The sequence below is a fragment of the Haplochromis burtoni genome, unplaced genomic scaffold (genome assembly GCF_018398535.1).
Source record: "Haplochromis burtoni strain Fernald_Lab_line unplaced genomic scaffold, NCSU_Asbu1 Contig_958, whole genome shotgun sequence".
Classification (NCBI taxonomy): domain Eukaryota; kingdom Metazoa; phylum Chordata; class Actinopteri; order Cichliformes; family Cichlidae; genus Haplochromis; species Haplochromis burtoni.
Genome location: NW_024583319.1, coordinates 9304 through 34030, shown reverse-complemented (window position 1 = coordinate 34030; position 24727 = coordinate 9304). Strand labels below are relative to the sequence as shown.

Here is a 24727-nt window from a genome sequence, read left to right as displayed (position 1 = left end):
AGCAGCTCCCGTTGTTGCGACTGCGCATGCCCGTTGCAATTACGCAACAAACATGGCGGCGTCCACAGTGAATACAGTCCGGACAACACTGAAAGGTTTAATTATTGGCTTTATTCGTTATAAAAAAGGTCACAATTAAGGGAATTATATATTTTTTTTTCTCGGCGGCGATAAGTTGTTTATTTTAATATAGTTATTTTTTGTAAATAACCTTTTATATGCTTTAGTTTAGCACTTTAAGAAGACTTCATACCGACGTGGTCGCAAATGAAGTAAGATTTTTAAAGTACTGGTGTAATTTGTGTCAACAGGTATGTACCTTTTCTCCGGCCGGTGGCTGCTCAGACAGAGCAGTCAAAGCCGGGCCGTGTGTCCGAGCCTGCGGCTGCACGTCTCCCCTGCTGCCTGCTCCAGGATGGAGACGCAGAGGAGCGAGCAGACCCAGAATACCGACAGAGGCAGAGCCCAGGAGGAGGTAGAGGAACCAGAGGGTCCTGAATACATCCCCAAGAGAAAAGCCAAGAACCCTATGGTGAAAATCGGCTTTGCCTGGTAATTTCTCTCTTTTGACCAAAACCCGCGAGAAATATATAGAAGCTACAGCACTGACAAATCAAGTCAGAGGTGTGTCAAAGAACGATTAGAAAGATTAGAAATGACACGCTTTTTATGCAATCCTCGTTTCCAGAGGCTCAAATATAATTGGGCTAGCATGATAATAAAAATGTTTATTTTTGATTGTTTGTTTGACTGCCTGAAGCCTACAGCTAGAGCATGGGTGATTGGCCTTTACTGCAGTTCTTCTGATTGTAGTGCATGCTTGGTTGCTTGTTCAAGTCAGCTGCTTGACAAATGCAGAACTTTTCACTTTTCTTCGAAAACCTCTCGGTTTTGTTCTGTTTTCTCAAAGAAAACGCGCTCTAGTGCTAACTGCAAAAGTTTACAGTAACTGTGTGACAGCGAAGTCAGGTGTTGATGGGGGTTGAAAAAGTGTTTTTAAAGTACTTGAATAGTTCTCAGTGAATATCAGTTAGTATTTCTGCTTGAATTGCTCACCTTTCAAACTGATCTTGCTTTTCTATGCAATACCTAATCTGGTCTTTAAGTCCCTGAGGAAATGTGATTATACCAGCTTTATACCAGATTTTAAACATGCAGTAGTCAAACCCCTGATTAAAAAACCTGCTCTTGATCCTACGGTTCTTGCAAATTACAGGCCTATCTCCAAACTACCTTTTCTTTCCAAAATTCTTGAAAAGGTAGTTTACAGCCAAATAATGGCCTTCCTGGAAAAGCAAAATGTTTTAGAGGTTTTCCAGTCTGGTTTTAAACCCTTTCATAGCACTGAATCAGCTCTTTTAAAAGTTTTTAATGACATATTTTTAGCGACTGATGCTGGGGACTGTGTTGTTCTTGTGCTTTTAGATTTGACAGCTGCGTTTGATACCGTGGATCATGCCATTTTATTCTCTCGTTTGGAGCACTGGGTGGGCATTAGGGGCACAGCACTGGAGTGGTTCAGGTCCTACTTGACGGGGCGAACTTTTTGTGTCAGCCTTGGTGACTATGCGTCGTCCTCCGCTCCCCTCTTGTGTGGTGTCCCACAGGGCTCAGTTCTAGGCCCCCTCCTCTTCTCTTTATATCTGCTTCCTCTTGGTTCTGTACTGAGAAAGCACGGCATTGCTTTCCACTTTTATGCTGATGACTGTCAGATCTATGTCCCTCTAAAGAAAAAAGGCAGATACCTTACACAGCCATTACTTCAGTGTCTCGATGACATTAAGGCTTGGATGTCTGTTAACTTTTTAAAATTCAATGATAAAAAGACAGAGGTGATGGTTTTTGGTAGCCCCACTGAGACCCCCAATGTGTATGTAGATTCCCTGGCACAGTATGTTAAGCCAACTGTCACAAACCTGGGGGTCAAAGTGGACTGTGATCTAAAGTTTGATAATCAAATTAAGGCAGTGGTAAAATCTAGCTTCTTTCACCTCAGGCAGCTGGCAAAAATAAAACCAATTCTTTCACGGCAGCACTTTGAGACAGTGATCCACGCCTTTGTTAGCACTCGGCTGGATTACTGTAATGCACTTTATATTGGGGTCAGTGCATTATATATTAGTCACCTACAGAGGGTGCAAAATGCCGCAGCTCGTCTTTTAACTGGCACTCGAAAGTTTGAGCACATTTCCCCTGTTTTAGCTTCACTTCACTGGCTGCCCATTTCTTTTAGGATTCATTTTAAAATTCTTTTATTTACTTTTAACTCCATGGCTGCTCCATCATTTGAGCTGCTCGCCTATACTCCCAGATCCGACTGGGTGAGGAGATCGTGCTTTCGTGAGCTCCAAGGAGAGGGGAGAGCTACAGCCTTATACACCCACCCGCTCTCTCAGGTCAGCTGATCAGCTGCTCCTGAAGATACCCAGGACTGGGCGTAAACTTAGAGGAGATCGTGCTTTTGCTGTAGCAGCTCCCAAACTGTGGAACGAGCTTCCTTTAGAGATTAGACAGGCCACTTCTTTATCTGTTTTTAAGTCACTCTTGAAAACCCACCTCTTTACCCTGGCCTTTGACACCACGTGAGATGTTGGTTTTTTATTTTAGTTGTTTTCAGGTGATTCGATGCTGTTTTATCTTGTTTTTGTTTTAACATAGGGCTGTTTTAATTTTATGTTTTATGTGTTTTATTTATTCATTTTGCTGTTTTTTGTTATTCTATTGTTTTAACTTATTTTCTGTACAGCACTTTGTTCCTGTGCTGGGTATTTTAAAGTGCTTTATAAATAAAATTGGATTGGATTGGATACCAGCTGGACATTTGTCAACACTGGGAAGGCACCTAAAGAATGCCCCAGGCGGAGATTGCCTGGGGTTAAATTAAGTTAAGGCTTAGCTCATGTTGTCCATGAAACCAATTTTGAGTCCACTGGCCAATTATATTTGGTCCCTTGAAAAGAGGTGGCTGGCAATTAGAGCAAATATTATTAGAGCACTTACTAAAAACTTCCAGTGTCTTTAAGTTCATATCTATTAGGTAACTGTAATGTCTGTGAATGCTTTCAGTCATCCAGGTCATCGTAGTCTAAAGAGCTTGGAAAGAAAAGCGTCTGGACTTCTTCTTCTTCATATTTTGAAGACGTTTCACCTCTCATCCTGTGAAAACAAGGATGCCAATGTTCACATTTTGGACAAAGAAGACAGATGGTTTGAAAGAGGAGTGTTAGGAGCCATCTATGTCCACTGTGAACAACCATCTTTGAATAGAGGTGGTGGCTTACGACACCAACTGTCTGCATCTATAATCCAGTTTTGAGATCCCTTCCCAGACGCCCTAACGCCCACTCACATCTTGGGCCATTTGACCTCAGTAAATAATGTGATAGGGAAGGGCTAGGTTTCGCAATGGGTTCATGCGAAAACCTTGGCTCATTGTGACCCACACCCAGGCTCGTGTGATTAGACGGAGGATCCATGACGGGGTCCATGTCCCTCTTAGGGTCACTCCCATAGGGCTTAAAAATCTGTGAATCTCCACCAATTACTCTTCGAACTGAAGAAGCTTCGCGGATGAGAGGTGAAACGTCTTCAAGAAACTTAAAGAAGTCCAGATGCTTTTCTTTCCACGGTAATTTTAATGTTATGTTTTGGTCACCTTCCTGTGTTGCCTGCATGTTAATGTTACTGATGCGTCCTCCTCAAGTCCCAGAAACACACTTGGCAGACAATAACAGTGAAACAATTGTTCTTCCATATAACGCTACTGTGGCTAAAAGAGAAAACTTTGCACAATTTTCCAAAAGAGAGATTCACTATCCAAAATACAACTTGGATGAATATCATCCACACAGGCTACTAATACTTTTTTCTTTTTAAAGAGCAAGATATATTAGGTGCAGATTTGTCGTTCACGTTCAGCGCAGTCACTGGGGAACCACCAGTTTTCCCGAGCGGTGTAGAACTTGCTGTCCTGTTATTCTCTAGTGTGACAGAGCCATCAGTACTGTATAAATATTTTGTCTCTTTCCTCTCTGTGCAGGATTATCGGTCTCCCTACAGGAATAATCAGCTTCTTCCTGGCTAAGAGACAAGTGGACAAAAACAGACTGAAACAGTTAAAGATCAGACAGAGGATGAAAAGATCAAATGAAGGCGAATACGAAGGGAGTCGCTACCGCCATCATGCAGTGGATGTTAAACTCGACCAGTAATTTATGTTGCAGCTGTGATTTGCATCGTATGCACAGTATCCCACACAGAGACTCTTGGATTAAAGACTGATCAGAACACTGATGTAAAGTTCACCCATGTCAGAGGTAAATGTATATTTGAATAAAATCATCACTGGTACAATCACATTAAGACTCAAAGAAAACTTTATTTATAATGATAAGCAAATAGATTTTCTGTAGCACTGATATATTTACAACCCCCTCTTCCACACTAACCTTCCGTGGTGTACAGTAAACATGTCTGCCTCTGTTGATTTGACTCGAGGCTTTTATAAACTTTCAGCTGTGCTCTAAATTTGTCATTAATGGTCTTCGCTGATCATCTCAGGAGAAACATTTGGACAATGAAAGACTGGAGTTCAGAAATGTTCCAGTACTTTAACAACATGGCACCGATAATGCTGTCCTGTGTGGAAAAATCCCGCCCTGCCGGCCCTCGCTGTCTGACCCACATCTGACTAACACAACTATATTTACAGGCACACATATAATAACTCTATAAAACATATTATAACCCTGTATTCTGTAAAGTCAAAAAAAAATTAAAATAACAGACATTGACACGGTGAAGGCACTGAAGTGATATAAAGGAATACAATTCAAATAAAGTGACCTATATTACTTTATCTGAATAAAGTAATATAGCAGAGCCGTGGCTGCCATTAGTGGCGCCGAGCTGTGCTTCAGGGGTGGACATGTCCCAAAATACTGACTCTGCTCATACTTGAGTAACTGAGATCAAATGTTGTGGCAATGCCCACCCCTACTGTACTTCATAATCTCAGAAAGTTACACTTTAGGATTTGCCTTGTTCTTGTAGCATTTAGACACATGGGAGAATTCATTTGTAGCTGTACATGTTCATACACAGAAGAGAGATCAGACACTTTCTGCATTAAGTCCAGTAATATGGAATAAATGTTGCAGATGGGATTCAAGTGTCTGTAGATAGTTAGGTAATAGTATTCGTCATAACCACCGATAAGCTGTTAAAGTATATAAAAACAAATATAGATTTCATACAAAGTGCATTTTTGGGTGATGTAAACTAATGCTCAGATTTTTGGGGGGCATCACTTTAAAGTATCCTTACTTTGCAAAAAAATAAAAAACCCCGGAAAAAAACAAAAACACTTAACAAGGCATGATCAGAGATATTATACAAACAACGATAAATGGAATTATTCTTGGGCTGTCAACATTAACGTGGATTAATCTGTCGTCATGATGAACACGATCAAAATTTTCAATGCAATTAACCCATTTGGAGCGAAAATGACTCAAAATCCCTGCATGCATCAAGGCAATTTGGGCAGTTTGCACAAAGTTTGTCCATTCTGCGCTCCAGGTGGTTTAATTGTGTTGAAAATTTAAAATTGCTTTAATCATGATGACGGATAAAGCCGCGTTAACATTAACAGCCCTAAATTAGTCATGACTTTTTTTTTTTTAAAGGTCTCCTTAGTACAGCTCTCTGAAACAATGGTTCAGTCCACGCCTTGACTTTTCTGTTCAGGGGATGAAGAAAAAAAAAAATCAACGAATAACAAAAATCATTAATTTTTACCACAGCTCTGATCAGCTGGTCATGGCTGGATCACAGAACAAGAAAATAAATGTTATTATTGTAAAGTCATCCAGTTAACTGAACATTTAAACATTAGCTTACTGCAGACTAGCATGCTTTAACACCTCCACATGGATAACACAGTAGATGGAACTCCAATACAATATATATGGTGGGAAATTACATCATAAACACAGAAGCCCACTTTCATGGCACACCATGTTACTTAAATGCAAGTTTTTCATGTAAAAAGACTGACCATGTAACAAGAGCTGAGAACAGATTAAAGAAGCTAATCATTTACTTAGCTGATTGAAGCATTTCGTGTGATTATACTAGATTATACTCTAACTATACTAGAACGCTCCTTTATCAGCTTTCAGCTGTGTTTGGAAAGTTTTTTTGTCTAGGGATCAATAAGCCTGGTCCCGTGATAAACCTGCATTAGGTAACACAATACACCTCAGCAATACAGGAGGGAAAATGCTGAAATTGACTCCAGTTTTCTTATGAAAATCCCAAACCATAAATTTACATAATCTCACATAATTTGGACATTTACAAATAACTGTCATTAAATTGATCAGATCATTTCTGATCAAGTTAATTTGTTATTAGATGAAAGTTCTTCCTTTCAAGAAAAGGGTATATCAGCGTGACCCCAAACATTTGAGCAGCAGTTTAGGTTTAATCTACAATGTAAAATCTCATATTCAGCCCTTAGACATTTTCCCTGAAGAGCACCATGGTCTTAAAAATCTTTTAATGTCTATTGGAAAAGTAAAGCTTTTCAAAAGCATGGAATGATTTCACTACACTGCGCCGCTGGATTTTTATTTGGTGGAAGCACCAATAATTTGCAACAGGAAAAGGAAGATCTGGATTATATCGACGTAGATGGAGAGTGCAGCGAACACGTACTCCTCTGGACTAATGGAGTGCTTTCTGTTTCCAATCAGTAGCTGAGTGTGATATGCCAGGAACTGCAAGACACAAACAGTTACAAAAAAACTGAGCACTATATCAACAAATACAATGAGGGCTGCTGTAAGATTTAAGGTGACTTTTCCACTTCTTTGTAGCTTTAAAGTGAAATACTTACCAGAGTGAAAACTATGGCTCCTATAGCCGCATAAAGCATGTGAAGCCAAAATATCTGCAACAACAAAAAGTCATTAAGATAACAAGAAAACCCAAGAAGGTGTCAGGAAACAGTCACAGTCTTCACAACAGCAGTAACTCACGTATTTGAAGGACAGCACGATGGCTGTAATGATGCCAGTCACGAACACGACGATACCGAGGACACAGAAAAGGCCCTGGCACTTGGTGAAGTCGACCTACAAAGAGAAATTGACAGCAGGCATCTCAACGCGTGGCCTTGAACAAACACACTGTGGAGATTTAAAGCTGATAAGCAGAAACGTGCACGCCCCTACCTTCGTCTGGAAGCAGAACACTGTGACGGCGATGCAGACGACAGCTGTGATTCCCAGTGCAAGAAACACTGCTTTTGTGTCATAGTAACTAAAACCAAAGCGCAACACACAGTCAGCAGTGAGGAAACCATCAGAATCTTTTTATCACATGAAAGGGACTGTGTATATATATATATTTACCTGGATATGGTTCCAGTCATATACGACAAAGACAGAGTCTGTTTCACAAAAAAATAAAGATCAGATATAACTACAATGAAACACTTCTTGTCCAACCACAAACAGCATAATCTTGACATGCGGTCTAACTCAGTGTCAACACAATACTGTGATAAAAGTCCCAGTGTCATGTAGGACTCCTACAAGTCCACGTGACAATTCAGGAAATAAGAATACAGAATAAAAAAACCTTTTATTATGTGACAAAATGCAGATCATAAAAGAGCTCAGTCATGTTGCTGTTTGAGCTGATAAACTGAACACTCAAACGTATCAACAGGTAAAATGCAAACAAATGTGGTGACTCACTGCTTGGCTCTGATATCAAAATTACATTTCAAGTACTGTGATAAGGCTGTCATTGGATGGAATGTCTCGCTGACAAAGACAAAAAGTGTTTCAGTATGACTTGATCCAAGTCCAGGAAACTGCTGGTAATGACCACAACCACAGGTCATACTTACAAAGAGGCCGAGCAGAATCATGTTCCATGGGAACTTCCTCCTGCAAAATAAGTTGGCTTTCAGTACAACGTTGGTTTAACACTGTTCAAGTACAAGTATTTCCTCTTAAAACATAATAAAAGCAGGCAATCACACTCACCGGGGGCCCTTGCAGCAGACCAGCACGATGTGGGTGATGAAATACACCGCGCTAAAATGTAGAAATGAATCACAAAGGTACAGTTCTTATCCATGAGTCAGCACATCACTTCGAATGATGTTACCACAGAGGGAGACTTACTATGATGCCCAGTACACAGCTGAGTTCTTCCTTACAAAAGATTTGACAGGTTGGCTGTAACAAAGAGAGGCCCAGTTAACACCAGGAAATGCTCACACACAAAGAGCCTGAGAAAGAACACAATCTGTATACTCACACAAACGTGAATATGGCGACAATGGCTGTGGTGACCAGGAGCTGACACGCCAAGATCAAATACACCTTAAAAAGAAAAAAATATTCACATTATTTTATACTCTGAATACAGAAGCTATTGGATTGGTCCAGTTTGTGTCTGACATATCTTTGTGCTCATTTGCGTATGATACAAAAAAAAAAAAAAAACTAGCAGTATGTAGTTATGAATTATACATTTTCTCAAAATATGGTGGAATCTTTTAAGCTACAATGTAACCTATAATTAGTTATTTTATGTGCTTTTGTTGTTCACTTAAAATAAATCATGCCAACACTGAGCAGGTTGGAGCTTGTCAACAATAAAAACTATACAAAACAAAAGACTATGTTGGAATCAGGATGTAGCAAACCAGGACACCAGTCCAGGAAAGCACGTTGGGGGAAGAGATTTGACACTCCACCTTTTGAAGTGGCAAAACAGTCAGTGCCAAGAGTAAAGTCAACACAGCCATTCATAGCTATCCAGTTACAAATGCATCACAAAAACTCATAGGAGACGAGATCTGGTGACCACGCATATTTAAAAGTCTTAAGACACTCCCTGGTCTTTTTCTTCAAGCAGTTCTTTACAGATTTACCAGTGTTTGGGCTTGTTGTCCCACTGCCAACCGGTGGGACAACAAGTGAACCCAGGATTCGTACAGCAGTCGCTAAAGACTGGAAGACAACATTAGTGAAAACAACCCTGTGCTTGCAAAACAAAAAAAATGTGTCGCACGTTCACACACTATCCATTTAACTTCGAGCCAGAAAGGTTGTGTACAGGAAACCCAACAAAACAACACTCAGTGACAGCTCTCAAGTTCAGTGCCAAGTAAACTTAGTTTGGCTGTTCTCCTATGCTTTCTGTTTCGCTGTGTCTTCGTTTAACTGCCCTACTGTTACAGATGAAGAAGGCACATAAGTGAAATCCTTAAAATACCAGAATCAAAGCAAGGCTGCACTCTGCCTTCTAATATCTACACCCACTTTCATCTGTTTCTAAACAGTTTAAGGGTTATCAGTTTTCAAGGCAGGGACTCGTGTAGACTAGCACACACTTGTGGACCGGCAAGCAACCAAAGCACTGACCAGAGAAGCTGAGACTAAAACACACACACAGGTTAATTCTCTTGTAAAGCTGTCATAGCTCCTGTGTATCCTTATATAGCAAAAGGCCGTCTCCTGTTATATAGTATGTATAGTACACAGATGTATAATTATTTACACTTATTATCTAATGTGCTTACAGTACAAACTGTGAAGCACTGGGTGTTTTTAAAAAGGCCATACAAATAAAGTTATTATTAGAATAACTCGTCCTCTCCCCAGTTTATGCTCTGTCATTGACCTTTCAGTCAGTGTCACAAATGTCAAATTTGGATCTAACAATAAACAGAACCTCTCACCATCATACTCTATAAAATGCTGCATGTCTTAGCCAACCCCCCCCCCCGTGCTTGGTTTGTTTCCCCTCCACAGAAGTAGTTTAGAGACTGATGCTTGTCCTCTGAGACTACTAGAGTTCTTTATTTGGAAAATTCTGCATCTGTGATGAGGCTACTTTTCTGTCTCAGTAAACAAAGCTGGATATAATGATCTTTTTCTGGTCTGCTGCTGTGTATGTGTTATCAGAATCAGAATACTTTATTAATCCCGAAGGCTTGTATATTCACTTATATAGTCCCATGTACTAGTCCATTAGAAAACCTCATCACGAGTCAAAGCTCATCCAACCATTCAAAACACATGAACAACAGCTGCAAGGCTAAAATCACTCTGGCCAGTGTTGCTGAACACATCTCAAAGAAAATTTGCCATTTTGCATAAAGAAATACATTCTTTGTAGCGCCTTGAGGCACCTGTTGTTGTAATTTGGCATATAAATAAAAATGAATTGAATTGAATTGAATACATTCTGCCAAAATTTGACTGTTAACCAGGAAATGATGTGGATTTTTTTCAAATATACATGTAATTTTCCTGACAATACAACTTTTAGCTGATAAGATAGCTCTAGGTAAGGAAAGCGTACCATCTTGGCCTACGCAAGATCTTTCCTAATGAGCACTTTTCACTTTGTTTAGCCTGCAATGACATGTCATAATTGGTGCTGTCAATCTGCCCTTTTCTTTTGGGTGTGGGTGTTGTAATGAGTCTTAAATGATTCTGAAAGTAACTTAAAAGTGTTATTAAGCACTCCTCTGGATAAATTATTGCACAGGACAGTAAAATAGGTAATTTCATGCAGATTGTGGTGCTTTACCTTTCTGATGAAGGTATGCCGAATGCTCAGACTGTCCCAATCGCTGCCACTTGCTGCAAACTCATCACCTGTATCATCAGTAGATAGAAAAGCGATCACTGACTACAAAGAGCAACAAGAAGCATTATTCATTAGGTAAACTTAATTACAATTAAAATATGCATATTTTGTTTTATTTATTAAAATTCACTTGATAGTCCACTCACAAGTGTAAAAATGAAACAAAGAAGCTCTAATGTATAACTCTATGAGACTAAGAACTCCTATAGGTGGATTTTGTTGTAATAATCCTTAACCTACATCATGCACTAGCTGACTAATGGCTCTAGTTCAATACTGGAATGATATCATTGTTAGGTGTTGTGTGAGCACACAGTAGCAGGATGCTTTCTCCTTTTATTAAAAAGATAATGTCATTAGAGGATACACGTTACAAGCCAGAGTCTTACCAGAGCTCAGGACATCTGATGGTATTGTAGGTGGAACGACAGGAGGCATGGGAGGAGGATTCGGGTAGCGAGATCCTGGATGTCCAGCAGGCTGTGGCTGCCCTGGATAAGGGCCTGGAGGGTAGCCAGCTGGCTGGCCTGGGTACAGAGGGGCATTTGGACCAGAAGGGTATGGAGCAGAGGGATAGCCTGGCTGTGAACCACCATATGATGGGAATCCATATGGAGGGGGTGGTGGGTAGTTCCCACCCTGAGGTCCATACAGTGAGCCATGAGATTCGTCGTACCCTGGTGGGTAGTGTGACATGATGCCTGTGCGGAAGGGAGGGGAGGAAATACAGTTCACAACATGCAGGGACTACATGGAGCAGAGGTAAGACAGTCGGAAGCATCACCAACATGTGCTCTTTAAGGTTTTGCTGTACACTGTCATCGTCAGTAAAAGATTTATAATGCACATTGAAAAAGTCAGGAAAAAGGGAAATAGGTACAGCAATTTATTGAAACATGGGCAAACATACATGGTATATAAGGCCGATACGGTTTTCACCTGACTTATGACCACCTTTATTCTTCATCACAACCTGAATTCTCTAAGGCAGCCTTCTTGTAATTTCACATTACTTCATTACTGTTGAGGTCCACACTCTGACAATGTCCCACTGTGCGTTTTTCTATCCAGGTATGGTTCCACTGCACTGGCAGTGTGTTCAGGATCACTGTCAGGATCACTTTTTCACTTTTTTTTGCGTTATGACATTAGCAAACTTAGGTGTCCACGCCGCCCTCCCGCCTGCCTGCCTGAAAATGCACAGTTGTGCCTTTGGCGACAACAACAGAGCTCCATTTAGCTTTAGGGCTCTGCATGGAGCCACTGTTGGTGTGCGTACACATTAAGGTCTGGGTAATAGCTGGGCTTGGGCTCCTGCCAGAGTAATTACCATGCACCTTACTGTACACACTTGGGTGTGTATCGGGTTCACAGAGTAGAAGGATTTGCTCAACACTGGTTCACAAAACCCACCACATACCCAGGAACCACCACACGGGCCCCAAAGGGAAATTTCTAATAATAACCACATGCACGCTAACATCATGCAACAACATGAGGCCCAAGTATTCCATGCTGCTGAAAGAACTGAGATGGTCAGTACACTGGGTTCTTGAGACCTAAGTGTACCTACTTTTTCAGTGTGAAACATAAAGAATTAAAAGGGCAATTTACTTCTGCTGATTTTACAAAAGACACCAAACTGCTATCTTAAAAGGCTGACGTGTTTCTAAGCACAATACAGTTTGCTCAGTTATTCGGAAAGTGCTGCATTTTCAGTGGGACTTTTAGGGAAATATACGCAGTAAAGGAATTCAAGAGCTGGCTCCATCTCTTGTTGCCATTACCTCACATACTAAGCACCAAGCAACAGGACAGAAAACAATCAATGGAAAAAGTGCTTCAGCTGATCCTTGTGGAATGAGGACAAAGCTGATTGCTTCATAGTCACTGAGACATGAGAAGGCAGCAGGTTCATATGTGTGTTTGAACAGGAGGGTGTAGCTCTAATATTTACGAAAAATACACTCATATTCAATGTATTTCATCCTCCCTTCAACCTCAGGTCATCATGTGGTTGTGGTTATTACTGTAACGTATGTCGTCTGAACACACTAACATAACTAGTCTGTTTACATTCATCTGGCATGGCACAAACACGTCACTCAGAGCAAAGCCCTGTGACTCAGAAATGCTTTTGTTACGTGAAGCCTGTCATGCGGATGGACACAGTTACAGAAGCACCACACAAGAACACTGAGAACCGGTTTGGCAAAGCTTTTAATCACTCCTTTTTGTTGAGCTTCATTATTTCTGCCTGGGCAAGAAGTCATGCATTCTTTTTTAATGCTGCCGACTCTTTCTAATCCAATACGCCTGCAACAGACTTTGTCCTTTACATTCTCGCACATGCTTTCCTGCCCAATCATGACATTTTACATTGTACACAGCAGTGAACTTTAACCTGAATGCTAACTTAAAACCTGTTTGTTATTTTATCCTGTTTTTTTATTATCAGATAAACAGATTTTTTGCATACTTCTGCTTCATTATTCTCTACATGTACAGTAAACATCAGCAGATTATTAAAATGAATTGTACAAAAATAATTAATCGAGGATGTCAGAAAATGGGAATGCTGTTGTTCAGTATTATTGAGTATTGCTTTCATTTGGTGTTCCTTTTTTGTGGTAGAACCAACATCCAGTTACTTATCCTATCTATGAATTTATGCTGCATTTAAGGTTTTATTTGTCATATCAAAAGCTGATCAAACACCAGACACCAGGGAGGGGATTTGCAATCTAGCTTAGGCTAGATAAAGCCTGTTATGCGTTTCCTGGTTCTTATAACACATTTGCCACTAAACCTAAAATTAAATGTAACATTTGGTTGCTCCCTTTTGACCCCCCCACAACATTAGATGACTAACACTGTGTAAAGGCTGGTCAGATGAAACCAGACACAGGGAGATGTCATCATACATTTGGGCAACTGTGTTGGGCATTTTTCAATTTAGCCTGTTTATGTTTAAATGTTTACGGTCAACTTCCGCAAAGCAAAACTCAGGTTTAAGCCCAACAGACTCCCAAAACAATATTTATCGGGTATAGTCCTGTTGAACGTCAGCCACTTATTATTTAACTATAACAGACTGTGCACAAGTGTGTGTGTGTGTGTGTGTGTGTGTGTGTGTGTGTGTATAGACTGGCACACTGACTAACAACTGACACGACGTCTCACACGACTCGACAGCACATCAGCGAATTAGAAATCATCAAGAGCTCCGTTGCCTTTAAGGGCGCACTCATTAACGTTATTGCTAACAGCTGTCTTCCCCGCTACGAGGGCCGCCTTTACCCGCCCTGTAACTCATCTCTGACAGCAAAAAATAAGCAACGATGTAACATTCAAAAGGAAAAAGAAGAAAACTCAGCATCAGCTGTGTCTCGTGTTTAACATTTCAGTTTTGTCGACTGAACTGAAAAAGAAAGATGGCTATCCTAAAAGCGTCTACACACAGACCCACTCCACCCAGTTACCAAACCTCCGCTAACTCCCCCCAAAAAAGCTTTTCCAGGTGTGTGAGCGAGCTCAGCCAGAACAAACACCACCACCTTCACCATGAGCGGTGTTTCTGACAGAATGGGAAGAATATAACAACATCTTACCAAATTACGAGACGTCAACCTCGTCGGTGGCTCTCAGTCCCAGAGAGAAGAAGAGCGATATCCTCCCGCTGTCACTCACAAAGCCTTAAACTGTCTTTAATGCTGTACTCCAAGTTTTAGTGTGGGGTTGTTTTATGTTCTCGATGTTGTTATTCAGAGAAGCACTGGCAGAAGTGGGCAGCTGTGAAAAGTTGTTTTTTTTCCTGGAACTGTGGAAGCAGGGTGTGGTCCGGAGGAATCTCTCTCACACACACCCACATCGCGGACAGCGGGGCCCGAAAGGCGCTGACTCATTTTCAGCACTGGCGGTGTCACGTTACTGAATGCACGCGCTCTCCTAAAGTGCCCTCTGCTGCTGGCGCGCGAGTCTTCCACACTTTGCAGAGTTCTGACTCCTTTCACCTGATATGAGCTGTTATTTGGACTCTGTAGTAAACAAGCTCATCAAGTGTGCTGAACTTCTCTCAGGCTGATGAAGGCCAGCGTTATGACGTGAAAACACGTTTTATAGGCGCCCTCTGCAGATAAGCTCATTCATGATTTGACAGGAAAAAGATATGCCTGTTTAAGTATTATAGAGTACTGTAAAAATTCTCTAGTCACTCTTCATTTCTTTATGTTTTGCTTCCAAGGAACCAGGATTTGCTTCTTCTTTTTTTCAAAGCGGTCTTAAACAATAATCATTGGCTGCTTCTTCAATCATTTTTAGTCCAATTCTTTTATCTGATCTGAGGATGTTTTTCCTTTATCTTTAGGCACTTTCCAAAAACACATTTCTTCAAATTTATCGGATACATACTGTCAGTCCCTATAAAAGTAGTGGACAGAAGACGATGTAGCGGGCCTTTAAAAACTATCTACAGCAGGTGAACAGTATATGAAATTCATGTACCTAATAAATATGAAGAAAATCTAGCACCTGAGAGATCTGGCCCTTCAGTTTATCCAGCTACTGTCCACTTAAGTCTCATCAGACAAGGTCTTCGTGGAAGGGTGGCTGTCAACAAGCCATTCTTAAAGGGAAACGGGAAGAATGGGTTGAGGCATTCCAGATTGCACAAGACCTGCAATGAAATCAGTCCAGCTCTTATGCAGTGACGGATCCAAATGTAAAACTTTTGGTGTGTGATTCTTATATAATGCTTTTTTCTTCTTTGAGCGCTCAAAGTGCTTTATGCAACCTGTCTCATTCACCTGTGGTTGTCACTGTGTACAGAGGTCAAGAGAGAGGTACAACACCTGCACTCATGTATATATCATGTATATATCTATCTACTTAGCACTTTTAATTCTTATTCTTATTTTTATATTTTTATGACAGTATGTTGCACTGAAGCACCGCAGCAATTTCCTAATGTTGTAAACCTGCTCAACATCTGGCAATAAACCCTTTCTGATTCTGATTCTGATTCTGATTCTGAACACTGGTCTATATGATGTATCGCTGTCGTGGTTTGAAGCAGCATTTTAACCAGTACCTTATATAACCTATTACACCTCAGCAGCTCCTTTACCTGTAATGTTTATTTTTGGCAGTTGCTCAAATGTTAAGAAGTGGTGTAAGAGTGTAAGATTTGATTTCATGATTTTTAGGTGAAAATCAATTTTCTAGAGTTTGGAAAACACCAAATAAAAAAAAATTCCTATTTATATTTGAGAAATGACAAAAATGTACCATTTCATTTGCCACTGTGGATAATTTTTATTCAGCTCATAATTACAAAAATCACATTTATCAAACCAAACACACACACAGTGTAAACTGTAATGTGAATCCGGGAATTGTGTAGACATGCAGTGTTGTATTTGGTCACAGTCGGGTCATACAAATTTGAGGACGAGCTTCTTGGTGAGAGTGTAGTTGGGCTGTGGCATTTGTTTGTGGGATAAATACTCTCCTTTGCTGACCTCCCTGTTCACACGTGTCAGGACAGTGAGGATATCGTCCATCTCCTGTCTGGAAGGAACACACGTGAAACAAAAAGGATTCATCTTGGATAATTTTAACAAAACACGCAGCTCATGCCAACACCATGTCTGAAAGCACCAAAAGCAGGAAGACAGAAATGTACAGAGATTTGATGCATTTGATTTGTCTTCCCTGATGACTTTTGAGCCTCAGAAAATGGGTGCAACTTCAAAACAGTTAAGACTGTGCTTTTTGTAAAACCCCTTGAATAAAAGCACAAGGTCTGATTGTGTGAAAATGTATTGAGGCGCTCTACAGAGGAAAAACTACTACATTTGTGTCTTTGTCCATAATTCTATGGACCGAACTGTATATAAACTGTGTATAAACAAATTTCCCACGTGTGGGACTAATAAAGGTTATCTTATCTTATCTTATCTTATAACAGAAATTACATTAAAAAAAAATCTACTTTGTAGGAAACTACTGCACTATGACCTTCCCATATGTCAGTAGTACATATGGGCCAGAGGGGCCGATGGCGCGATATGGCAGCCTCGCTTCTGTCAGTCTGCCCCAGGGCAGCTGTGGCTACAACTGTAGCTGCCTCCACCAGTGTATGAATGTGAGAGTGAATGAATAGTGGAATTGTAAAGCGCTTTGGGTGCTTTGAAAAGCGCTATAATCCAATCCATTATTATTATTATAGTATGGTCTGCCATAAAGAAACTAATGACTTCAACTCACCTTCTTGCTGCTATTGTCAGCTGCTTGCACAGCTCCTGGATGTAGATAGATCCCGTGACTGTGTTTCGAAATGATTTAAATTCCTCCACAGTGGCCATGCCGATCAGAAAGTCTGCTCGTTCAGGCACTGGCACTGCCTCATCAGGGATTGAAGCGTCTGATTGCAGTGCTCCTTTGTTTTGCTTCTCGTCCTCTCTGCTGCTGGGATAGTATCCTTTCTGGTATTCTTCACCTTGACAGGCTTGAATGAAGAAGAGTTTGGGCTTCCCTGCCAAGGTTGAGGCTCTTCCACTTGTAAAGGGGTTCGTCAGCTCTTTCAGGAGCACCTTTCCCCCATCAGTGCCAAAGACACACCCTTTTTCTCCATGTGAAAGAACGCACACCACCTTAAATCAGAGGTAGATATATGTTTTATTATTTATACTAACACTACTACTGACATTGTCGATGTAGCTGCTGTTACAATCACAGAGAGATGCACTACATGGTGACATTTTCAGAAATGTGCTGATCCCAGCTAAGACCTTTTTGAGAAGACAGATACCACATATCTGCACAGTAAATATGAAACAGTAGCTGGCTCATTTACTAAAGAAAAAAAATGTAAATGTAATATTAATAAGTTAGGGTTTTATGGTAAAGTATTTGCAGGTTACATTTAGCCTCAGAGCCTGCTGCTTGTATTCTGTATGGCTGTGTTGCCAATCTTCTCAGATATCTCTTATTTAAAAAAGAAAAAAATTCAAAATAAGTGTAAATGTATAAAATGCATGAAGTACTACAACTCTAAAGGTGAGTGACTACGCACCAAGGCATCATGATTTGTAAAATTAATCCTGCCAAGATCATTTATTTCCTTCTTCATCTGCTCTGCAGTACAGTTGTCGTGTATCTCCACTTGAAAACCTAAGCGAGTGAACACTTCTGTCAGAGTATCTGTGTCAGACAGAAAAGAAGCAAAAGATTATAAGGATTATAAGTACATTACATGGTCATGGCATACGTATATATGCATTAATTGTTACAGGGCTCAGGAGCTTCCAGATAAAACAGTCATAGATAAATCAGGTCATTGTTTAAAGGCAAGAACTGTACCTGCATCCTTCTGAGTTCCTTTTCGATTACTCAGATTTGTTCCTGTGAAGATCTCATTGTTGAAGACCACGCACAGACCACGTGGGTTATGAGTCAGTGTGTAGTAGTCTGACTACAGGACACAAACACAGCAAACAGGCCGATCATAAATGTTACTGATGTGACAAAAGAATGAATGAAAGCATGAGAGCCTGTGAATGGATTACCTGATCAGGAAGAGAGGTGGGATTTGTTTCTAGTTGTGCATCAGTGTTAATACTCTCTCTTCGATCTAAACAAAACATTACAACAATGTAAACATGTATATCAATCATGAGTATGATAAAAATAACAAAAAACATAAGTGTGACAACAGAAGGTTTAACAAATAATAATCACAAATACATTTTAATAGAGACACCTACAGTTGGGCTGAGTTTCAGTTATAGACAGTGGCTCATGGGTCTTCTGTGGGAATAAAACAAAGCAGTCAGCAAACTGACAAACTGCAACATTAACTGCTCAGAAACACACATTTACAGACACACATATACCTCAATATCCATGCTGACATCAGGGGGTAACGTGAACTGCTGCCGTTGCTGACCGCCTCCTGTAACGATCACAATCATTTGATGGTGTTACCAACACATTCAATTTCCACATGTATGTAATATGTACATGTGCGGGTATATGGAAGTGGATCCTATACTTTGTGTGTACTCCTCTAAAGTAATTGCCAGTTGTTGATCACACTCTTGCAGTGCTTTATGTAGCAATCTAACATCTGTGTCTGATAGTAAAGCAGATTTTTCCATTTCTGCAAACACGTCCAGCGGTGTCTGGAATGAAAAGACAGAAAGTTTTTAGTTCACAGAGGCTGTTTGTGGGACAGTCATCATCTCTGGTGCCATCAAATCCACAACTCGGTTTCCATTTGCATCAAATGCAAAGCACAGAAAATAATACTTAGTGGAGATTTTAATTGAATTTAAGAAAAATACAAAACAGTGAGATTCCATATTACAGAAATTCAACCAAAGTAATAGACATTATTATTTACAAATAATCTATGCTGAATTCAGAAAGTTACTTGTGGGACTCCTCAAAGTTCAGTGCTCAAACCTACACTGTTCAAACGGTATGTATATAAATTTATGTTGTTCTGGGATAAAAAAAGTGAAGCAGCGTTTCAATACAATTTAAAGGGAATTGTAAGTTTTTAAATATGAATAAATTATCACTAACCTATAGCAAAATAAAGAAGAAGGATAATTATATAATAACAGGACAATTAAAAAACAAATTCCAAATAACGATGAATAACAGTTAAACAAAAGAGGTGTAAATAGATGGAAATTGACACCACCAAAAAAATTTATCTTCAATTACAAAATTAATTGTTCCTTGTTAGTTTCACATAGTAAGGATGTCAAACTCATTTTGATTTCAAGTGGGCCTGACCAGAGAAACACACCTTTCTGTCAGTGAAAAGACATTTAACTAATTTCAACAGCATATCTCAGTTTTTCTACACGACACAGAAATGCTGCTGTGGTAATCTTTCACCATGACTGTTTGTGTTTAAATTCTAAAAAATAAATGTGTCAATTTTCAGAGAAAATTCTGGTAGTTCGTTGCCTCGTTGCCCTGACTGGCCTGTAAATAGGAAACAAGAAATGTGCTTTTTTGTGTGGACGCACAAGAAAACAACATCCAAAAACCTTCCATATTTAACATTGAAAAAACAGGAACTTTTCTGTTTTTTTAAATAACGTAATTAATGTGGTGTACTAGGGATGGTCACCAGAGAGATGTGTATGGGTAGGAAAAGCCGAAAAATATATTAAATTATAGTTAAAAAGAATTTAGGCCTTGCTTCACATTTTCTAAAGCTGCCTAATGGGCAGGATTGGAGTCTTTTCTCAGACTGATTCTGGACCGCAGGCTTTATGTTTGACACCCCTGTACAACATCAGAACAGTTAGAGGGATATCATGTGTTTGCTGATATATTCATCTCAGCATTTATGCATTTATATAAAAAAATAAACAGGAGAAACACCCTTCACCATATAACGATGGCTGATGTTGTATAGTTCGTTCTGCAGAAGGTACTCTAGTTATATGTTAGTTACACACATGTTGTGAAAGCTGCAAACACAACAACCAGCTGATCCAAGCAAAGTTGGGCAGAGTGTAAACAAGTAATCCATGACCTCTTATGACAATAAAAAAATAAATCTGATTTTAGCAAGGACTGTAAATAACTACATTTAATAAATAGTATGGAAATCTGTTTATGTTTCATGTGTCTGGAAAGAAATCCGCATTGGTTGCACTTTAGCTGCATGCAAAAATAAACAAATCCAGTTTTCCTGCTTTTACTTTTTTTTTCCTCTTTAGAAGAAAACTCTTGAGAATCGATTAGTTTAAGCCAACCAACAGACTTTCAGTAAACTGCATGCTTTTATGATATCACTGATCTCAACTTTGCACTGATGATGTACAAAGCACAAAATAATAAACTGTATTCAGAGGCTGGTAGTTTCCACTTGAACTTCAGTGTGTGAAAAGCCGCTGTAAACAGTACTCAGTCTATTTGACAGAACATTTCAAAGTAAAATTACCAGTTAACTACTCTTAGTAGTGGAAGTGTGTTCTTTACTGTGCTTACAAAATGAAAGGAAAAGTCATTACATGCTGATCACAGTGAAAACAATCTAAATGTCAACTGTACAGCTAGCCTTTGATGTTCAGTAAAAAGCTTCTCACTCAAAAGCAGAAATGAAAAGGTGGATTGGTGTGTTCTCACCTTGGACAATTCCATTTGTCTCCTGCCCAGCTCGTCATTCAGTAGAAACTTCAGCTTTTCAAAGTTCTCTGTAGTGAAGCCATTGTATATAGAATACAGGGTCTTTCTAATGGTCAGAGAAAAACTTTTGATATATTACTATTCCTATGCTGCATGCTGTACTATTAAGATAAAAACCGAAAGCTTTTACCTGTAGTCTGACAGGACAGGACTAGCATCTGTTTCCTCTGGCGGTCTGCTGTCTGTCTCCAAGACCCTGAGGAGATCTGCTCGATGGATGGTGTAGAGCAGCTGCCTGAGGAAGGCATCGTTTTGCAGCAGACCTTTTTCCTCTAATCTCATGAACAGGTCTTTTGCATCCTTAATCTGTAAGGAAAAAAACCCGCTCTTGAACATGAATATCCTAGGGCGTCATACTGTCAACGTGTTATTTAAAACAATTTTCCACAAACATGCTAACAAAACAAGTGTAAACACATTACAAAATTTGCTATGCTCACGTTCTCCAGGCGTCTTCTGGTGACTACATCACGGCATAAGAAGCAAAGTTCTGCCACTTCAGAAGAGTCCAGGCCCTCATCTATGTGGGACAAAGTCAGCCTGTCCATCACGGCCTGGTCCTCAGCTCACAGTGATCTGCAGCTTTTATTGCTAACAGAAAACAAGTGTGCATGTTTTGATGGAGCAAAAACTGAAGTATTCAAAAACTTCATGCATTGCAAACAAGCAGTTTTACATTAATGACTAAAGATCATGGCTAGAATGTTAAAATAATGACAACAATAATAATAACACCACACCATACACGATAAGATGCCATTACTGCCCTACGTAGAAGCACCGCTATACTGTATGTTTTTACAGGGAAACACAGTAAGATGACTACATAGAGAACTTTGTCTTCCATCGCTGACCTTTCAACAGCGAACTGTTATCTTGATCATTATTAAATGGCACAGAGCTTTGGATGTTAGGCCACATCATCTCTGACTATCCAAACAAACAAACAAACAAACACCTGCAACATTTAAATGTTATTTACAATTTCCTATGAAAGCCTGGTTTTAAATTGTGTATTTGCATGGCAGCTTATACGTGACGCGGTGTCTTTCAGTCCTTCACGGTTTACTTTATTTCATGTTATTTTGGCCTCTCAATGCGTTCCTAGTAATCCCGTGTAGTCCCATGAAAAGACATCTGCGTGATACGACAGAGTGACGTCACTAATACTACCCAACCCACCCCCAGTTTTGTTTCTCTTGACAAAAACGAACATTAAAAAGTTTTAAGTCAATGTTACATAACGTGGCCCAGAGTTTACGCTAACACTTTACGTCAGGTGAACTAAATTACGACGCTGAAACTTACCACCGCTGTCTCTCGCTGTTAGTTTACAGCTCCTTAGCGAAATGGGCGCGTTTTGTTAAATGCGAGGAAAATAACCCTTTAAACAAATGAAACAAAAAACTTTTTGGGAGCGAAAAAAATGCTGAAATATGTTTCAATGGCTTTTATTTCCGCTTTCTGTTAGAGCCGCAAATTCTTTCGTTTTCAGAGCAAGCGCCTCACGTAACTGGGTGTGACGTCACGGTATAGGAAGTTGAAGTTGAGTGTCGGGTGCTGGGTAGAAAATTTAAAAAAAATAAAGGCCACATAGGCCACATTCACACACAAACTATAGCGTTAGTGAGCTGACCAATATATTTTTCGCTTCACACTTGGCTACATGAGTTTACTAAGCTCAACTACAGCACATACTGGCACGTCTTTCATAATAAAATCCGTTTGTTTAGCATTGTAAACCTTTATTTTGAAAACTCCCATGCTTCTTTATTTTTTCTTAGACACATACATATCACTGTTGCCAACTTAGCGACTTTGTCGCTATATTTAGCGAGTTTTCAGACCCCCTTAGCGACTTTTTTTCTGAAAAGCGACTAGCGACAAATCTGGCGACTTTTTCTGGTATTATTGGAGACTTATTTATGACGACTTTTTGACGTGAAAACGCATATCGCTCTTACTAGCAACAGGCAGCGGTGCTACCTTGGGCACCTCACCCGTGCCAAAGCGCTCACAGGCGGAGGATAGTCCTCCCCCAGCTGCTATCAGGGCAGGAGACCTGTGATATCATGAGACAACACCTGTGCGTCCAAACGGCAAATGAATCGCGCATGAGCGAAGCCGCTGCTCCCGCACTGACTGTAACGCAGTCAGTTCTTCTTTTATTATGCTGTTTTGTGGATCACAAGGTTTAAAACTACTTATAAACGCACACTCTCACACATAAAGTAACTCCACCAGAGTGCCAATTTCGGGTCACTTTTGCCGGTCCAGGCCTGGATAAAGGAGCAGGGTTGGAATTGTGACATTAAAAAACAATAATTGCTAAAATAAATTTAATTTGCAGTTCTAAATAAATTCAAACTGCATTTAGGACGTTTTTTACTCACCTTATGTCTCTACCACGATGTTATTTTTCTCTCCAACATCGTAGGTTACAATTACATTAGCATGACCAATTATGCAAATTAGGCGATGACGTCATTTGGCGACTTCTAGCGACTTTTAGGACAGCCAATAGCGATTTTCCTTACTGAGGAGTTGGCAACACTGATACATATTTATCAGCAGAGGGCTTTGCCCAAACGTGTACAAGAAACCCAAACTACTGAAACTGAAAAAAAACCCAAACATTATTTATCTGTCTTTTACTGGAAAGATCACAACGTTTGAGTTTTGATCGTTTGTGTTCTTCTCCACCAAATGTCCACAGATACAACTAATAGTCAGTCACTCGGAATAAAAAACAAAATAACTTTCTAAATGTCAGTGAAGATTATTCTCATGAACAAACATATATGAAGCTTGTAAAGAGACAGTTTGTGAGCATGTGATAATGTGACTAGAGGGACTGGGCTTCCTGGTCTGCGTCTGCAGGATGATTGGAGGCAAAAGGGGTGAAGTACTCTCTGGCAAACAGAAAGACGTCGTCTGGTTTCCTCAACAACAGCAACTGCAGGAAGTCAGATATTAGTGCTCGAATCTCTGGATGCTGTCTCAAGTATGAGGAGTGGTCGGCCTTAAGCTCTTCCTGCCAAAACAAGACATAAATACACATTCATTTTCTGCTCAGATGGTCAGTAGAGTAATGGAAGTCTAGTATTAATCTCCTGTTGCACATGACCGGCTACCTTTCTGTCCAGAAACTTAGAACGCATCTGCATGTCTTCCTCCCACACAAGGGGGATCTTCTTGAAATCTACTGTAAAATTACAAATACACAAATATCACTGAATCTTTCATTGGAATCATACCTCTTATGTGTGAATATGTGTGTGGGGGATGTGTGTAACCTTTTTCTGCCTTTGATGGCAACTCTAGAAGTCTCATGGTGACTGGTGACCCCACCTGAACTCTGGTCACCAGATGCCTGATCAGAGAATGTAACGAGTCAAATTGAAAGCACTAGTCTAACACATAACAGCAATAATAGCACTTACTTGTTATTCAGAAACTGCTTGAGTTAAACCAGAAAGTTCTCATGTATCACCAATATTCTTTCGCATACAAAAATCAGATGTGTCCTATTCCGTAGGTATATCTACACTTTATGGGAACCTTTCCCTTCAAAATGATCATTTTTAGAAACTGAATAGTTCCTAAGATGTCAAGGACACAAAGCAATTAACTATTCTACTATAGCTAATGTTATAGTTTGGACCCACAAAGAAGAAGCATCAATGGCTCCATTAGCAGTGGTTAATAGTTTTGGCTAACATGTGAAAGATCTGTAGTTTAAGACCAGGAGGTGACATAAATCACAAGCAGGGTTGTACCAGGAAGGATGCCAAATCAAACATGTGGGAAATAGTAGAAATTCTTCTTT

General features: G+C 39.9%; 4 protein-coding genes across 7 annotated transcripts in view; 1 reads left to right on the top strand and 3 right to left on the bottom strand.

Moving 5' to 3' along the window:
- On the top strand, window positions 1-5756 carry si:ch73-71c20.5 (DUF4748 domain-containing protein). The gene is made up of 3 exons (XM_042216199.1): window positions 1-95; window positions 312-552; window positions 4040-5756. The coding sequence occupies exons 1-3, from the start codon at window positions 53-55 to the stop codon at window positions 4209-4211; spliced, it is 456 nt and encodes a 151-aa protein (XP_042072133.1). The 5' UTR covers window positions 1-52; the 3' UTR covers window positions 4212-5756.
- Window positions 4429-14539, bottom strand: LOC102309839 (protein lifeguard 3). Its single transcript, XM_005951234.3, has 12 exons — window positions 14295-14539; window positions 11073-11384; window positions 10624-10691; window positions 8338-8402; window positions 8202-8255; window positions 8061-8111; window positions 7922-7961; window positions 7419-7456; window positions 7239-7326; window positions 7044-7139; window positions 6902-6955; window positions 4429-6782 (listed from the first exon to the last, which is right to left on the bottom strand). The coding sequence occupies exons 2-12, from the start codon at window positions 11377-11379 to the stop codon at window positions 6633-6635; spliced, it is 1011 nt and encodes a 336-aa protein (XP_005951296.1). The 5' UTR covers window positions 11380-11384; window positions 14295-14539; the 3' UTR covers window positions 4429-6632.
- Window positions 14468-23310, bottom strand: casp8 (caspase 8, apoptosis-related cysteine peptidase). Of its 4 annotated transcripts, none has more exons than XM_005951231.2 (13): window positions 23292-23310; window positions 21339-21489; window positions 21029-21204; window positions 20839-20944; window positions 18737-18866; window positions 18579-18637; window positions 18450-18492; window positions 18252-18316; window positions 18046-18157; window positions 17759-17886; window positions 16951-17336; window positions 15720-16251; window positions 14468-15533 (listed from the first exon to the last, which is right to left on the bottom strand). In XM_005951231.2, the coding sequence occupies exons 2-12, from the start codon at window positions 21444-21446 to the stop codon at window positions 16116-16118; spliced, it is 1449 nt and encodes a 482-aa protein (XP_005951293.1). In that variant the 5' UTR covers window positions 21447-21489; window positions 23292-23310; the 3' UTR covers window positions 14468-15533; window positions 15720-16115. The 4 variants fall into 4 exon arrangements, with proteins under 4 accessions (XP_005951293.1, XP_042072131.1, XP_005951292.1 ...); XM_042216197.1 differs by lacking the exon at window positions 23292-23310 and adding an exon at window positions 22207-22604 and having other exon boundaries at window positions 21339-21480; XM_005951230.3 differs by lacking the exon at window positions 23292-23310 and adding an exon at window positions 22207-22594.
- A 224-nt stretch (window positions 23311-23534) lies between these two features.
- LOC102312828 (ciliogenesis associated TTC17 interacting protein) overlaps window positions 23535-24727 on the bottom strand; it is a gene marked incomplete in the record, with an annotated part of 3402 nt that continues 2209 nt past the window's right edge. The window contains 3 exon segments of the mRNA XM_014330697.2: window positions 23535-23932; window positions 24033-24103; window positions 24195-24271. Of these exon segments, the coding sequence (XP_014186183.1) occupies window positions 23744-23932; window positions 24033-24103; window positions 24195-24271 (337 nt within the window).

Bases quoted from the DNA above. Each gene is read 5' to 3' on its own strand.
- si:ch73-71c20.5 (XM_042216199.1), top strand. From the start codon at position 53: ATGGCGGCGTCCACAGTGAATACAGTCCGGACAACACTGAAAG. The intron at 96-311 runs GTTTAATTATTG...TTGTGTCAACAG, and splicing joins AGTCCGGACAACACTGAAAG to GTATGTACCTTTTCTCCGGC. The intron at 553-4,039 runs GTAATTTCTCTC...CTCTCTGTGCAG, and splicing joins GTGAAAATCGGCTTTGCCTG to GATTATCGGTCTCCCTACAG.
- LOC102309839 (XM_005951234.3), bottom strand. From the start codon at position 11,379: ATGTCACACTACCCACCAGGGTACGACGAATCTCATGGCTCACTGTAT. The intron at 8,403-10,623 runs GTAAAGCACCAC...TTTCTTTTTAAG, and splicing joins GGCATACCTTCATCAGAAAG to GTGTATTTGATCTTGGCGTG. The intron at 6,956-7,043 runs GTGAGTTACTGC...TTGTTGTTGCAG, and splicing joins TCGTGCTGTCCTTCAAATAC to ATATTTTGGCTTCACATGCT.
- casp8 (XM_005951231.2), bottom strand. From the start codon at position 21,446: ATGGACAGGCTGACTTTGTCCCACATAGATGAGGGCCTGGACTCTTCT. The intron at 17,887-18,045 runs GTACAGTTCTTG...TGTCTGACACAG, and splicing joins AGGAACTCAGAAGGATGCAG to ATACTCTGACAGAAGTGTTC. The intron at 16,252-16,950 runs GTGAGTTGAAGT...TGTTCCTTCCAG, and splicing joins CTGACAATAGCAGCAAGAAG to ACAGGAGATGGACGATATCC.